General features: G+C 38.6%; 1 protein-coding gene across 1 annotated transcript; it reads right to left on the bottom strand.

Moving 5' to 3' along the window:
- Positions 1-3,173: 3,173 nt before the first annotated feature.
- LOC148089177 (cysteine-rich protein 1) lies at positions 3,174-6,052 on the bottom strand. The gene is made up of 4 exons (XM_087783204.1): positions 5,916-6,052; positions 4,775-4,869; positions 3,595-3,649; positions 3,174-3,332 (listed from the first exon to the last, which is right to left on the bottom strand). Exons 1-4 carry the CDS (start codon positions 5,956-5,958, stop codon positions 3,322-3,324), a joined length of 204 nt encoding a protein of 67 aa, XP_087639330.1. The 5' UTR covers positions 5,959-6,052; the 3' UTR covers positions 3,174-3,321.
- Between the last annotated feature and the right edge of the window lie 9,449 nt (positions 6,053-15,501).

The raw sequence follows: 15,501 nt of genomic DNA, 5'->3' as shown, positions 1-15,501 counted from the left end.
TATTGGCTTTATCCCAGGGTGGGGTCAATAATCATAGGGCGAAGTTCTTAATTAACATCTGTATGTTTTTGAACTGTGGGAGGAAACCGGAGTGCCCGGAGTAAACCCACGCAACACGAGGAGAACATACACACTCCCTATTTATTTTATTAATTCATTCAGTCGTTGACAACCGCTTTATCCCAGGGTTGGGGTCAATAATCATAGGGCGAAAGGCAGGGGACACCCTGGACAGGGCGCCAGTCTATCGCAGGGCACACACAAAGACAGACAACCATTCACACACACACTCATACCTATGGACAATTTCCCAAAGTTCTCAATTAACCCCTGTATGTTTTTGAAATGTGGGAGGAAACCGGAGTGCCCCGAGTAAACCCAGGCAACACGAGGAGAAGATTCACACTCCCTATTTATTTTATTTATTTTATTCATTCATTCAGTCATTGGCTTCATCCCAGGGTTGGGGTCAATAATCATAGGGCGAAAGGCAGGGGACACCCTGGACAGGGCGCCAGTCTATCGCAGGACACACAAAGACAGACAACCATTCACACACACACTCATACCTATGGACAATTTCCCAAAGTTCTCAATTAACCTCTGTATGTTTTTGAACTGTGGGAGGAAACCGGAGTGCCCGGAGTAAACCCAGGCAACACGGGGAGAACATACCATCTCCCTATTTATTTTATTTATTTTATTTATTTTATTTATTTTATTTATTTTATTCATTCATTCAGTCATTGGCTTCATCCCAGGTCTGGGGTCAATAATCATAGGGCGGAAGGCAGGGGACACCCTGGACAGGGCGCCAGTCTGTCGCAGGGCACACAAAGACAGACAACCATTCACACACACTCATACCTAGGGACAATTTCCCAAAGTTCTCAATTAACATCTGTATGTTTTTGAACTGTGGGAGGAAACCGGAGTGCCCGGAGTAAACCCAGGCAACACGGGGAGAACATACCATCTCCCTATTTATTTAATTTATTTTATATGAATAACTAATATTTTGAATCCTGTATGTATTATTTCAATTCCTTTAGATATTCAGTGTTTTTGTAGATGGTACAAAATACGCTTAATGTATTTTTTTTCATTGTCATTCCTCTACAGTACTGTGGTTGGACATATATGACAACATACTAGTGTGCGCCTGGAACCATTTCTTTATTGTTCTGTTTTAGAGAGCAGTTTTATTTCAAGGTTAATAACGTTTTCACGCTTTGTTATTTGCAATCTTTTTATTCACTAGAACAAGTATAAAGCGGCCAACCCTGTATTTTATGAATGTTGTCCAAACGTTTTCAAAAATCCTTTAATAAGATGCAAGCTTGAATTGAGACTGTTAATTTTAATTTAAAGGTATAATAAAATAGAAAGCCATAGTTTTCATTCTATTAGTACATTTTAATGTTGTGGGTTTGACCTTTTTTGAATCATTTTCGTATTCCTGAAAATACATTTACATATCTATTATAACTATAGTTTTATTAATCTATCCTTGATTCTATATATAAATATATTTCATCAGCTCGTGAGCTATGAAGACGCCTAAAGACTTGTTTTAATAGGGTAAAAGGGAACGGAAAAAATACGCCCCTAAATTAAACAAATAGTTTTGCGGTTTAACTTACTCTTTTTTAAACGAGGTAGTGTGCTATAAACACTTTATAGCAGAATTGAGAAAAAAAAGATTCAGTAACAGAGTCTGCCGCTAGATGGTAGCAGATATTCAGAATGTAAGTTGCAAATCCCTTCACCTCTTGGAAGCAACGGAACACGCTTGTAAAAAGAAAGAAATAAACTTAACTAAAAAACAATATTCCATCCATCGTCTGTTTTTAAGATAGAAAGAGAATTAGCATCCTACAATCTCAACAACAGTCGTATTCGTAACACTTTTTACTTTCGGTTTTTATCTATCTATCTATCTATCTATCTATCTATCTATCTATCTATCTATCTATCTATCTATCTATCTATCTATCTATCTATCTATCTATCTATCTATCTATCTATCTATCTATCTATCTATCTATCTATCTATCTATCTATCTATCTATCTATCTATCTATCTATCTATCTATCTATCTATCTATCTATCTATCTATCTATCTATCTATCTATCTATCTATCTATCTATCTATCTATCTATCTATCTATCTATCTATCTATCTATCTATCTATCTATCTATCTATCTATCTATCCATCCATCCATCCATCCATCCATCCATCCATCCATCCATCCATCCATCCATCCATCCATCCATCCATCCATCCATCCATCCATCCATCCATCCATCCATCCATCCATCCATCCATCCATCCATCCATCCATCCATCCAACCAACCAACCAACCAACCAACCATCCATCCATCCATCCATCCATCCATCCATCCATCCATCCATCCATCCATCCATCCATCCATCCATCCATCCATCCATCCATCTATCCATCTATCCATCTAATTATTTCCAAGTGTACTTCATCTCCACTCCACCTCCTCCTCTGAGAAAACCAAGCGTCATGAAAACCAACCAGTCAGCCAGCTGGTATCAAAGCAGTCATGTGATCTGTCAAGGTAGAGGGTTAGAGGGTGAAGGAGACACGTGGAGAGGAGGGGTGGATCTGGAGGATGAGAGAGAGTAAATCCCAGGTTCAAAGGCATCAAGAAAAAGAGCGAGGCTTCCCTCTGCCTCCTCTTTGCAGGATGCTCCAATAATCCCATCAGTTCATTCTCCCTCGGTCTTTGTCCGTCGCTTTCTCCCGCGTTATGAAGCATTCAAGGACAAACCCTGAAATGTTTGCCTCAGCGTTTTGTCCGACGTGTGACGGTTTAGTGTGTTTCATCCATCAGTGGGTGACAAGGCCGTGAAGCGGGCTTCAACTTAAGTGTGTGCTTCAAGTCTTCTGGCAAACGCTCGGGTTTATTACTCTGCCAACGCTCGCCTAAGTCTCTGCACTCAACCTTAAATGGACTATTTGCTTATGCTAAACTGTATTTAAATGTATTTCTTCAAAAGGCATCATTAGATACTGTTCAGTAAACTGTTTTAAAACTGGAAATATTTTTGATTTCAATGATTTAGTGGTTGAAGCTTACCTTTTAACTTCATGACCATAAAGCAAGTCCTTTTGCATAATCCACAATTGAGACCAGAGTATTTGAAAAACAGATTTATTAATATCAACTAAACTCTCTCTATGCAGAACCAGCGAAGGGTAGGAAAATCCAGTGGGCGATTTTGTCGAGGTGGAGGTCTCTGTGCCTGTCAATCACGTCTTTGTTGTCTTTGTTGGATAGATGCTTCATCTTTTACCTGTCAGAAGAAGAAATAAAACCTTCTTTTTTTTCATTGTTTTTATTGTGCAAAGGAACATATTTCGTTAGAGTGACTTTTACCAAAGACGTCAAATGAAAATGGAATATTGGCAATAATAATGTCATAAATAATGTAAATAAATATCTAAAAAACATATTAAAGAAAATATTTATAGTTAATGCTTGATAACTGGTTAAACATTAATAAAAACGTTTAAAAAAAAACAACCACTAATAAAATATACATTTAAAGTACTTACTCCGTGGTCCAAACATCCGTATGTAGCAATGTGAGCAATAAGGCTTCTCGTCGTACTAAAAAATAGACAAGTTATTCACTTTTTTTTTTCACAGTTTATACAGGTTTCGAGCTATCTTATGGGCTTCATGGTTGGTTGTTAGTCATGCTTTGATCACTAGAAAAGGAAAATGGACTCCACATCCAGCAGGTGGCAGAATTTCAGTGGATCATCGCACACTATAGAACCTAACCTGCAGGAAACTCCAACTTCTCGTGGTCTTGGGCTCATCCCTGTTCAGATTCTATTCTATTGTTTGTTTGTGGGTCAGGTAACTGGGCTGGACATGAACCAACCCACGTTGCCTCATCTACAGGCACCTTTTGGCCCTTGTTACCTCGGGGTTGTGCAGGAAAATTAATTTTTTTCTTCCTATGAGTTGCGTCTATACGACCTCCCTGGCTGCCAGAAATACATATGCAGTGACAGGGTCTGTGTGGTCCCTTTTGACCCGATGCAAAGAAACTGGGGTGTATGTTTAAAAAAGGAGGTCTGGCTTGAGACTACCTTTGTCAGTGGTCTGTGGCCACAAGCGTTGGAAGAATTTTCGTTGAGGCCCTTCTAGGAGAGCATTCATTCATTCTCTGTGTTATCTTTACCTTTTAAGTATATATTTTATTGTGTATTGTTTTGATTGATTAAGCGCTTTGTGACCCTGGTCTGGAAAAGCGCTCTATAAATATAAATTACTTACTTACTTACTTGCAATGGTGTTAACCAATAGCGAAGCACGTCCAACATACAAAAAGGTTACTGTAGTGTAACCCAGGTTCTATGAATCCATGCATCCCCCTTAACTCAGTTATTCTAAGAGGATAAATCAATAGCAAAGTCGCTCAGAGGTCAGAGAACTTCCAACATAGAAATAGATAACCTGGTTGAAACCCCAGTTCTATGAGTGAAAGCATTGTCCTCTATCTGCAATGCCTAATCGGCTTGACTCGACTGAGTTCTCCTAGGAGTATGAGCCAGGGAAGCTAGCCCTTTTAAACAGGGGAGGCCTAGATACAAGGCCATTGTTCTGTATCAGTGGCCGAAAGCAGGACCACGGTTCGTGGGTTAAATCATTGGTTGAAGCGGGTTAGAGGGCGTTACACGAGCTCATAAAACATCGGATACACCCCAGGTTACCCTCTATTACCTCAGCATGCTGCCCTGCCGTGAGTTGTCGGTTGCATTTCTGACACTTGAGACAAAGCGGATGATAGTCTCTCCCCAGGGATCGCTTCTTCTCACCTGCGACGCCAAGAGATTAAAACGTGAGCTGATGTATGGATGATAATTATATCCAAAAACATTCTCCTGAGCGCGGCGTCCTCGCCACCCCCACTCATTTTGTGCCACAGCCTCTCGGGGAATTTTCTTTGGAGGATTGTAGGCATTAAAATTATATGGATTGTTTCCCACAGTCAACACAATAATTTGACTGAGATGCTGCTATACATAATTGAATACACACATCAGAATTAGAATCAGAAGACCTTTGTTGCCAGTGTTGTAAATGATGCTATACTAGCTATGCTAAAGGAATCATATATATATATATATATATATATATATATATATATATATATATATAAACATAGATAAAAAGGCTTACAGTTCAGTTTGCTTTAAGATTGACTTTAAAACGCAATTGTAATGGTATTTTTCTTGTATCCTTTCAGGTTGTAGATCTAGATATGAAAGTTTTTTGTTTTTTTTACAAAGTTAAGAAGGTTAATGTCTTTTGAATTCATTGATTTTATGTTGTTCCAACACATGTCCATACCTGGTCCTGTACTGACAGTTACCGTAGCAGAGTGACGCTAGCTAGCTAAACGTACCAAAAAAAATAAAATTGTACCAAACCTTAGCTAATGCTAAATCTAAATGGAAAATATAGGTGTTTAAAGAATTTAAGACACATGAGATTTTTTTATATGTATATTATGAATTCAACTCTTTTCTTTAAGCATCTGTAAATATAATTATGTGAGTAAATGAACTACAACATGAAACAGATTCTAACTGAAACTCTTTGCGCCACTATAGTTTGGGGTTCTTGAGAAAAAAAAAGTGCCCAAATGATGAAATTCACAAAGCATTTTGCAAGACGTGTTTGCTAAAACCCACTTCCTATCGATGCTTGCAATCAATGACAAAAGACTTTTGTTCTGAAACTGCTTCCTAAAAGTGAACCCATACATCAGTATACTTGCTTAAGTCTTTGAAAACCATGCCAATCCAACCAAACAATCATCAATGCGTTTCTTTTCGATGGCACACGTGAAACTACTCACCGAAGTAGACAGGTTTCCCACAGATTGGACAGTAACCTACCATGTTGTTGACTTTATAATTGCACGGCGAGAACTCAACCCCCTGAGAGAGTTTGCGTTTATGTGCGTGAGATGGCGTCAAGCGGGAACTCGCATGAAACCCGTTAAACTGTAAATATGCCGACGTCCTCTGAAGTCAGCACCAGGATGTGGTGAGAGAGACGTCAGAGGAGTAAAAAGAGGAGAGTGAATTTGAGAAATAAAAACAGCTCGTCTGTGAAGAGGGTTTGAGATCTTTTATCGCATCTTTTTTAAATAAGACGCTTAAATTAGGTTGACTGAGTTCAACATCAATCGACACAAACTAGTTTGTTTATTATATATATTTTGCAATTCATTTATTTTATTAAAGCAGACAAAAAGTGAATTGATTAAAAAAATAAAAGTGTGAGTCATGTTTCGTACTAAGTTAATAACTCATACTATAAAGGTAGATTTGTTTCTTTATTATTCAACCAAAAAGAAAAGTTACTTCAATCAAGAACAAAATAAAGACTTTTTGAACTTTGATTTACAAAAAACAACGTATTTTGTGATTTAATAATGAAGAGAAAAAGGCCTACCCATAATATGTCACAAAAAGATAACCTTAATCAAAGAAAAGGTCTACCTTAATACAAAACTAAACTATATATAAACTGTCATCATTGAGCAGAGAAGCAGATTGAGTGCATGAATGCTCCTTCCCAGGTGCAAAACAAATAGACTCAAGGACTCATTCATTCCTCGGGCTATTAAATTGTACAATTCTGAAAAGACTATCGTTACCGTTTTTTATTTCACTCTCCTTTAAAAAAGTGTTTATTTCTCAGTCTTTCTTAAAATTTAAATCCTGCAAAAAACAAAATAGCAATAGTAACAGAACATAACATGACATAAATAAATGTTAAGTAACATTTGATCGTTAAAATGAAAGTTCAGATAGCTGCCTTCAATATATAAAACAATAATAATGGGCACCTACAATGATAATGTCTCCAATACAGGGGTCTCAAACTTAGATGATTTCTGTGGCACTGCAATTGAAATAGAATTTCTCTGTGAGATTTCTATCTGGAAATCAATAAAGTATATTGATTGATTGATTGAATTGAAGTTTTGTAGTATTTAGATAGAGTCCATCTTTGTACAAGTTCAGCTGGTTAAGGATAAAGGATCATCACATATTAATGTTATCATTTATCAAGCATTGATGGTATACTTAAGGTTTAACACATTACAATATTTACATGACATTATAGAACATTTTTTACCAAAAATGAAAAAGTCTCTTCTCCCTTTAGTACTTTTATTTGATAACCGTAGTACAACATAAAAAGTAGTGATGGGTTGATGAAGCTTCATGAAACAGTTTCATGATGTTTGGAGGTCAGTAGGTGGCGACACAAATATGTTTCATTCATACAGTTGTTCAAAACAAAGGAAAATAGTGCAGAGACCGCCATCTAGTGGACTCATAAAACAATGACACTGCTTCATGAAGCTTCTCCAGACCATCACTAATAAACAGAAACAAAAAGATTTCAAATATTCACTTATCAAATTTGGTTCTAAAAGATTAAATTGGCCAAGAAGAAAATTCCTTTTAGTACATTGAGCAACTTAAAATACCCAGACTGGGTACATTTTTGGGGCCAACAAAGGGAAAGCTTGAGAAGAGAAGGACTAGAAGGAGGAAACAAAAAACGACAGCTGTCCAAGGCTCGAATTCCCTGATATCTTCTCTCCTTTCCGTCTCTATTCACCCTCTTTTCTGGATTAAAAACCAGAGGTTTTTGGGCTCTGAATTGAAAACGAAACCTGACACCTCACTCACTCCACCTGAACACAGGTAGAAGAGTCTCTGTGACATCATGAAGCCCGAAGGGAAAAAAAAGAAAAAGAAGGTAAAGACAGTTGGGACGGACAGAGGGGGGATGTGTGTGCTGAGCCAGCGATCCCCTCGGGATACGTGAACGAGGGGTCTGGGGTGAGGAGACAAGGAAGGAGACAGTAGCTGGCCTCGGTTCAGGAGAGATGAACTCTGCTGAACTTCCTCCAACAGAATGAGGCCACTGGAGTCACTTCGGAGAATGGTCAAAACCCGGGTGACTCTGCGGCCTGGTTGGTTTCGAATTCACGTTCCATCCTTTTGAAGTTTCAATATTAAGCTGTACTTTAAGTTGGAATACCTCACAGATCGTGACAAAACTAGTTGTACAGTGAGGATTTGAGGTTCTCTCCATTAAGACGCGGTAAATAAGTCTAACTTATATTTGTTTTTAATGACAATCCAGCACCCAAAATTCTTCACGCTAATACAATGAAGTATTATGCCTCCGAAGGAAATACTTTTGTCAGAGAAGAAGGAATCCAGTTATAGCTAAACCATTAACCTACCATTTTTTTTCTCGTACAGTAAAATATTGTAGTTTCGTGATCTAAATTAGATTTGGGCAAAGTGTGGCCCATTGTGTGGATTTATTTGGCCCTCGTGAGATCAACTAAAAGTGATCATGTAGATTAATAACCATATTCATCACACATTCTACTCTCAAATGTACTCCTTTCTCCCTTTATTTTGTCTATACTGTAATGTATTTTTCTTTTCTACAGGTATCTACAACATATTTACACAACTGTTGTTATATCCTTATTAACAACATTTGATTTTGTCACTTATTTCCATCATATTAAGTCTTTCTTTTGGAATAAATAGTCCCTCACAACACCATATAATTTTGCTCCTTCTAGACATTCAAATTGCCCATCCCCTGATATAAAACATCATTTGTTTGATTGAAAAAAATGGTGAAAAATGAGTGGTGACCAGAATCTCAAGCAATACTGTGATAGTCAATCACTGAAACAACCCTAGGTTGTATTATTTAGGGTTTTTTCAATAATAATACTAATTCTTTCGCACATGTGGGCTCATTCTACGAAATCTTTGGCCCCAAAAATTATATAAATGTGTCAAGACGTTTAAAAGCTGTGATTCTAGCCATTTGGTTCTATTTCCTATATCTGGAAAATACAACATAGAATTTACCACTGTGTTATGACAGGGTCAAGGTGACCCGGAACCTGAAAACAGATGTGTTTGTGGTATCCCTTGTGAACGACCTCCCTGGCTTTTTAGAAATACATATACATTGGTGGAGGTCGTTCACCTTGACCCAGAGCCTTCGGATCACCTCGATCCTGAAACAACAATGTACATTTAAAATGATATTTTCAGCCAAATTGTAATTCTTTATTATAAGCATGTTATAAGAAAACAAATGAGTCAGATGAGTCAAACACAAGGAGCCAATGTCTCAAAGCAAGCAAGTTCCTACTCAAGTTAATATGATTATCCTGGTAAGATAATGTCCGTCTAACTTAACTTAACTTAACTTGAACTCCCAGTGACTTAGGGAATCTCTTCAACTGTAACATAAAGTGAGACATGTTGAACTAAATTGTATACTTGCTAGCTCAGTTAGTGGCTAACTAGTCATTCTAGGGTGTAATTTAGCACCCCGTAACACATTTTTGTGTATTTAATTATGGCCTTTGGAATATGGAAATACAAGGGGGGCCCATGGCATCGGGGGATTTAGGCTAAGCTGTCCACAGGGTCCACATTTGTTGTCTTTGTTTTCAGGCGTACTGGAATTAAACAGGTATAACCAGACACTATCATGGAGGCTCCTCGGGTGAGGGGCCATTCAAGGATCCTCAGTCATGTCGCACTACAACTGGAGGCTAATGCTAGCTCCCTACATGCAATGAGACTGTTCCAAGCCAAACATGGCTAAATATGTTGACCATTCCTGTTGCTGAGCTGAAACATATGAAGTCTTTCATCATTTGCATACTTGCCATCCCCATGTGTGTCACGGTTCGGAATTGAATGGAATACCAAGTGCCTGTTTCATCTGACCGCGCTTTCTCTAGCTTACCGTCACTCTCCAACGGCGTCCATTGTTTGTATATATGGAGCCACGTCAGAACATGAAGCCTACACGTTTACAATAGGCTCTGATACAAATGATAACGCCTGCGAGAATGTGCTCGGAAAAGTTTTTGAGTAAAAAATTGACCTAATCAGAGGCCATTCAGCGTCAGTGAACAATGAGCCAAGAGTCGCGCAGGTTCAATTAGAGAGAGAAAATGAAAAGTAATTCAGAATAAAGGAGGAAATTAAAAGCACAGGAGAAGAGCTGGAGAAAAGAGGGCTAATTGTAAAAGAGTGTGAGAGGAAACCGGTGGAGAGTGGGGGCGTTAAACCTCATTTCCCACTGGGTCCTTTGGTAAAAGCTGAGAAAACTCTAACACATTTTTTGCACTGGCACTGAAATACACGTGTTTTTTTCCCTGCCAAGTTGCTTGTGATACACCAAAACACAGACGAAAGAGTGTGTGCTTGTGTATGCGCAGGATTCATAATAACAGAAGACAGAGGGAGCAGCGTTGGCTCGTCTCCTTCCCCTCCTCTCGTGGGTTGGATCATGTGAAGACCAAACCCAACCACGCCGGCTCAAAGAATTTGTATGCCGGGACACACAAACACACACAGGAAGAGGCTGTGGAAAGGGAAAAAAAAAAAAAGAAAAAGCTGGATGGATTCCTTTTTCCCACATGTAAATGGGCTTCTAATTACATGTGTGTACACTGTGAGTGCACACTCTCACATCATCTTGGAAAGGTTTTTTCTTTCCCGACTCACTCACACACCCCCTCATCATCACGTTTCAGGTCTTGGCATCCTCCACTCTCCTCCAAGCCCAGGATATGACACGGCTGTGAGGTTGCCTCTCTGCTGCGTACACACACTCTCTCAGACATATGGCCAAAGAAACAAAAGCGGATTTTTTTTGGGATGAGAATAACCAAAGAAACCCATTTGTTTCGACAGTGAGTGGATTAAACAAACCCTTCTTTGTGTTACTAGTTGGATTGTAATACGTTAAATAAAGTCGATTTTGATAACAATGAGTCAAATCACTTGTTATGACTCAATACTCCCTTTTGCCTTACTGAAAACTCTCTATATTTGCATCATCTTGTTGGTGTTCTTGGTCTTGGGACCACTTATTCCTGGTCCTGGTCATTTTCCCAAATGGCCACAAAAAGATATTGTGAGTGTTTTTGAGCAGTCAAAGCAAAAGAAAGACGTGAAGTAGAAAAATGGCCCGAAATGAAGAGAATAATATCCTAAGAATATTGCAAACTTAAATTGTGTGTTCATGTTATTTTGTAAATGATTTGTGTACTATTTAGATCAAGAATTGTCTTTTTAAGAAGATTTGTCTTGGATTAGGGTTGGGTAAGGTCAGGGTTAGGGTTAGGGATAGGGTTAGGGTTAGGGTTAGGGTTAGGGTTAGGGTTAGGGTTAGGGTTAGGGTTAGGGTTAGGGTTAGGGTTAGGGTTAGGGTTAGGGTTAGGGTTTGGGTTAGGGCCACAGTTAGGGTTAGGGTTAGGGCTACAATTAGGGTTAGGGTTAAGGGATGTCGTCTTGACATACCTTAAACATTTAATACAAAATGTCTAACAAGGCCATGTTTTGGCAAAAATAAAACATTTTATTTTAGTTCACCCAATGGTTTATGGAACTTATACTGAATTTGTGTTAACATTTGTGATAAAGCGTAATTGCATATACAATATAAATGAAAACAATTTACATAGAATATTATATAGAGATATATAATATAAGATGATGTGTTTACGACTCAACATAGGAAAATAAATGGAATCAGGTAGAATAAAGTTTTGTCATTTAAGCGTAAAAAAGGAATTTGATTAAAATCAATGTATGTGATGTAACTAAACTACGTTATTATGTGTGTTGTGACCAAAATGAAATCCATGGAGATGTTTTTAACACATACCTCCCACTGTGATGGATCTATACAATCCAAATGCTATAATCCTTCACTTAAGCTATCAGTAGACGTGGAAGTTCAGAAAATAAGTCCTTGTTTTTCCCATCGTTAATCTGAAAAATCCCCTGAACAGTTGAGTGTATACAGTAGATGACGAAATGGTGACCATATCTCTGCGTGATGCGGGTAGCTGGCTCGTTTAGATTTGTATTATCGGCTGCTTTTGTTTGTCCAAGCAAAGCGAGCCATCTGCTCCGTGTGGGGAATATGAAGATGAGTTTTGATTGTTTGTTTTTCTGAGGATATTTTTGTAATTTTGACTAAGAGCGCCAATAATATACGGCGAAGCTACCTGAATTGATGGTTGACCAGCTTGAACCTTGATCAAACTGCTGATTTATGAATGAAACCGTTATTTCATTCATCTAATGCACCTAAGCACCTAATACTATCCCTCAAGGCAGATAGCATGGCTTTAGCATTAGCTAGTGAGCCTGGGTTCAGCACATATTTGTATTGAACTTAATGATAAGATTCATAATTTTTCATTTTAAAATATGTGCATTCTATTATTTATTGAGGTTGATTTAAACCTGAAAACAACAACCCCTTTTACAGAATCATCTGTTTGCATAATGCGACTTAATTTGCCAGAACAAAGCTCAGATTTTAAACTAGTCCTAAAAATTAATGTATGTAAAGTATGGCTGTATCTTATTCTAATTCCTTTCAGAATTATCTTTAAACCCAATGACTTTTTTTTAATTAACTACTAGTATATTTTTGACCAACTTGGCTTTTTTAATTGGGATAAAGGGGGTTTGTGACTAATTGGCTTCATCGTATGTTTCGGACTGAAACCAAGGAAACGTAGACCCAGGGGACTTCCTGCTTTAAGGGTGGAAAACCTCATCTAACAAGCTCAGTAAGTGCGAGTATTTAAGTGTTGTTGTTTTTTCAAAGAAAATTCAGATTTCGTTTTATGGAATTTACGCACGACTCTTTGAAAACCAGTGCCAAGCTGCCAGAGCAGAGTCCATTGCTAGTTGCCTGGTTCACTCGATCCCACCTATTGTTTGAATGTGTTTGAGAAAACACAAGCAGAAGGAACAATCCTAATGTGTTGCTTCTTGCCTGAGCATTCTTGGCATAGCTCTTTGCCCTCTTCATTTTTTTTTTTTTGACTGTGATTTTTTTTTTTCTTTCTTCAATACTTTAATAGTGAAGCCAAGGGTCCAAAGCCAGCCAAGTCCCACCGCTCCAGTCTGGCTAAGCCACAGAAAGCTTGGCTTCCTCCACTCTTTCTCTCGCCCTCTAATTCTGTATGACTCTACACGCCCCCTCTCTCTTTGTACCCGCTTCTTCTACTTTTGTCTCTTTAATTTTGTCTACTTTTTTTTTAAAGGGGTCTACGTTGAGTACCCTTTTTAAAATTAGTCTGTTTTTTTTCCCTTTGCATAATACCTTCACACAACCTTCTATATGTTCCTGCCTGTCAGTCTGGCACAGCCGGTGGACTGGTTTAGCAAGCAGGGTTAAACTTGGCTCCACAAACACATGGCTCCCAATTTGCCTTCTTGAATATGTTGGAATGTTCTTGTACCGTTCCATCAAATCCTCACGAGACTGTGTCGTGACACACTAGGTCGTGGATCCATTTTGTTTGTGTGTAGCGAGAAACTTTGCAATTTCTTCCTAATATTAGGGTCACGAGTCAAGCTATGAAAAATGTTTTTGTCATGAATCCCGGATGTTCATTCATTTTCTGGTCGGCTTGTTCCCTTATGGGGGTCGTGGGGGGGCTTAATCTCAGTTTAGTCGGGCGAGAGGCGGGGGACACCCTGGACAGGACACCAGTCTGTTGTCGGGCACACAAAGATAACCATTCAAACACTCATTCCTAAGGACAATATCCCCAAGTTCCCAATCAAACTCGGAGTAAACCCAACACGGGGAGAACATACAAATCCACACAGAAATGTGTCTTCATTCCGACCGGGAAGCGAACCGACAACCTCCCGACCTATCTAATATGTTAAAACAGATTTTTGTTCTCAAAAAGAATCCTTGCAGTGAGACCTTGTCTTTCCAACCACGATACAACATTAAGGCTATTTACCTGATTATATGCTATGGATGTTATAAGGGGCCGTCAGGCAGAAAAAAAGAACTAAGAAAAAAAGGACTAAGAAAAAGAGCTGTAAAATAATGGGAAAAGTTAAGCAACAAGAACATTTCAAAGAACAGAAAAGAACAAAAAGGAGAAAGGAAACTCACAAATAGGAGGAACAAATAGACGGAAACAGACCAAATGTGAAGATCATAACAAGAGTTATGTCACCACTTCAACTAGTTTAACCTGAAATCATCACTTCTCTCATGGACACAGAGGAAACACTTTTCGTCAGTTTTTAGGAATTCAATTCGTTGTGTTTAAAATTAACTCGTTTATAAAAACGTATTAATAATTTTAAACCTTTTTATTTTGAAGTTAAAATTAGTGTTTTTATGTATTTTCCATTCTGTACAAAAATAGAAAAGTTTATAAGGAGACGATGGGCCACGTTAATTGTATAGTTGTTGAAAATAATGTCTGATCAGTGATCAGTTTCATGCTTTTACTTTGACCCAATGAACACAGTCTAATGGTCGCTTTTGGCCCCCAAGCCTCACTTTTTCGAGATGTACTACAATCAACAACAAAAAAAAATCACTTATCTGCTTTTATATGGAGTCTTGTATTAGATCAATGACAACATTTAATCCATTGAAAAAAAGTGAGGTTCAGGTTTGACTTTTTATTTACTTTTGTTCACATTTAATTTCCAGCAAACATTTTTTACAGATCTTTGAATGGGCAGTTTAGGATTACTGCGACAAATAATTTCCTCTCTTAAAACATTGTATTTCTCAACTTACGAATGAAAGATGGTAGACTTCATTGTAGTCTCTTTTCTGGATCCGTTTATGCTTTTGAAATCAAATATTGGGCCTTTTCGTCGTGATCTAGGAAATAAACTTTATTGAAATGCAACACAACAACATGGTTCTTCCTTGCAAGGGCCGCGACAAATCTCCAGGAATGAGCATCGGCATTGATGAGTTGCGGCCTTTCTTTTCTCAATTTGAATGCCAGATCAAGAGCATCGCATGTGCAGAACAACCCTACTCAAACAAAGACTGCCGGCTGGTCCACAATGCCTGTTTCTATCAGATCAGCACCGTTCATTCCGCCACTTAGACAGGAATCTAATTAAACCACAATATCAACATCAAAACGCATAGCTGCCCCCCTCTCTCTCCTCCTTTGTTTCTCTGCTCTTCCCTACAGCTGGTGGGAGTATGGTTCTGGGCTGCCCCTCCCCCAGTTTGAACCAACCAATGACAGAGCATGTCAGCAAAATAACACCCCCCACTTCAACACACACCGTCTCTCCATTTCCCTCTCCACCCCATCCATTCTCAATCCCATCCCCCAGAGCCCCCTCTACACCCCCATCCCCCCTTTTTTTCTACCACCCCTAACCCACTTACTCATCCTGCCTCCACCCTTCCAACACACCCACGAGACTTCCCCACCTTCTCCACTTTCTCACCCCAGTCTACACACTTCCCAGTCTCTATTCATTCCAGTCTCTGTTTACCTTACACCCTTTTTTTTTTCTTTTTTTTTGTTCCAACACACCCATTTGATG

Source organism: Callionymus lyra, chromosome 1 (genome assembly GCF_982586985.1).
Source record: "Callionymus lyra chromosome 1, fCalLyr1.hap1.1, whole genome shotgun sequence".
Lineage (NCBI taxonomy): Eukaryota > Metazoa > Chordata > Actinopteri > Syngnathiformes > Callionymidae > Callionymus > Callionymus lyra.
This window is presented reverse-complemented; position numbering and strand designations above follow the sequence as displayed.

Excerpts from the sequence above, each read along its gene's own strand:
- LOC148089177 (XM_087783204.1), bottom strand. The coding sequence starts at position 5,958 with ATGGTAGGTTACTGTCCAATCTGTGGGAAACCTGTCTACTTCG. Across the intron at positions 4,870-5,915 it reads TGGGAAACCTGTCTACTTCG|GTGAGAAGAAGCGATCCCTG; the intron begins GTGAGTAGTTTC and ends TTGGCGTCGCAG. Across the intron at positions 3,650-4,774 it reads CGGCAGGGCAGCATGCTGAG|TACGACGAGAAGCCTTATTG; the intron begins GTAATAGAGGGT and ends TCTATTTTTTAG.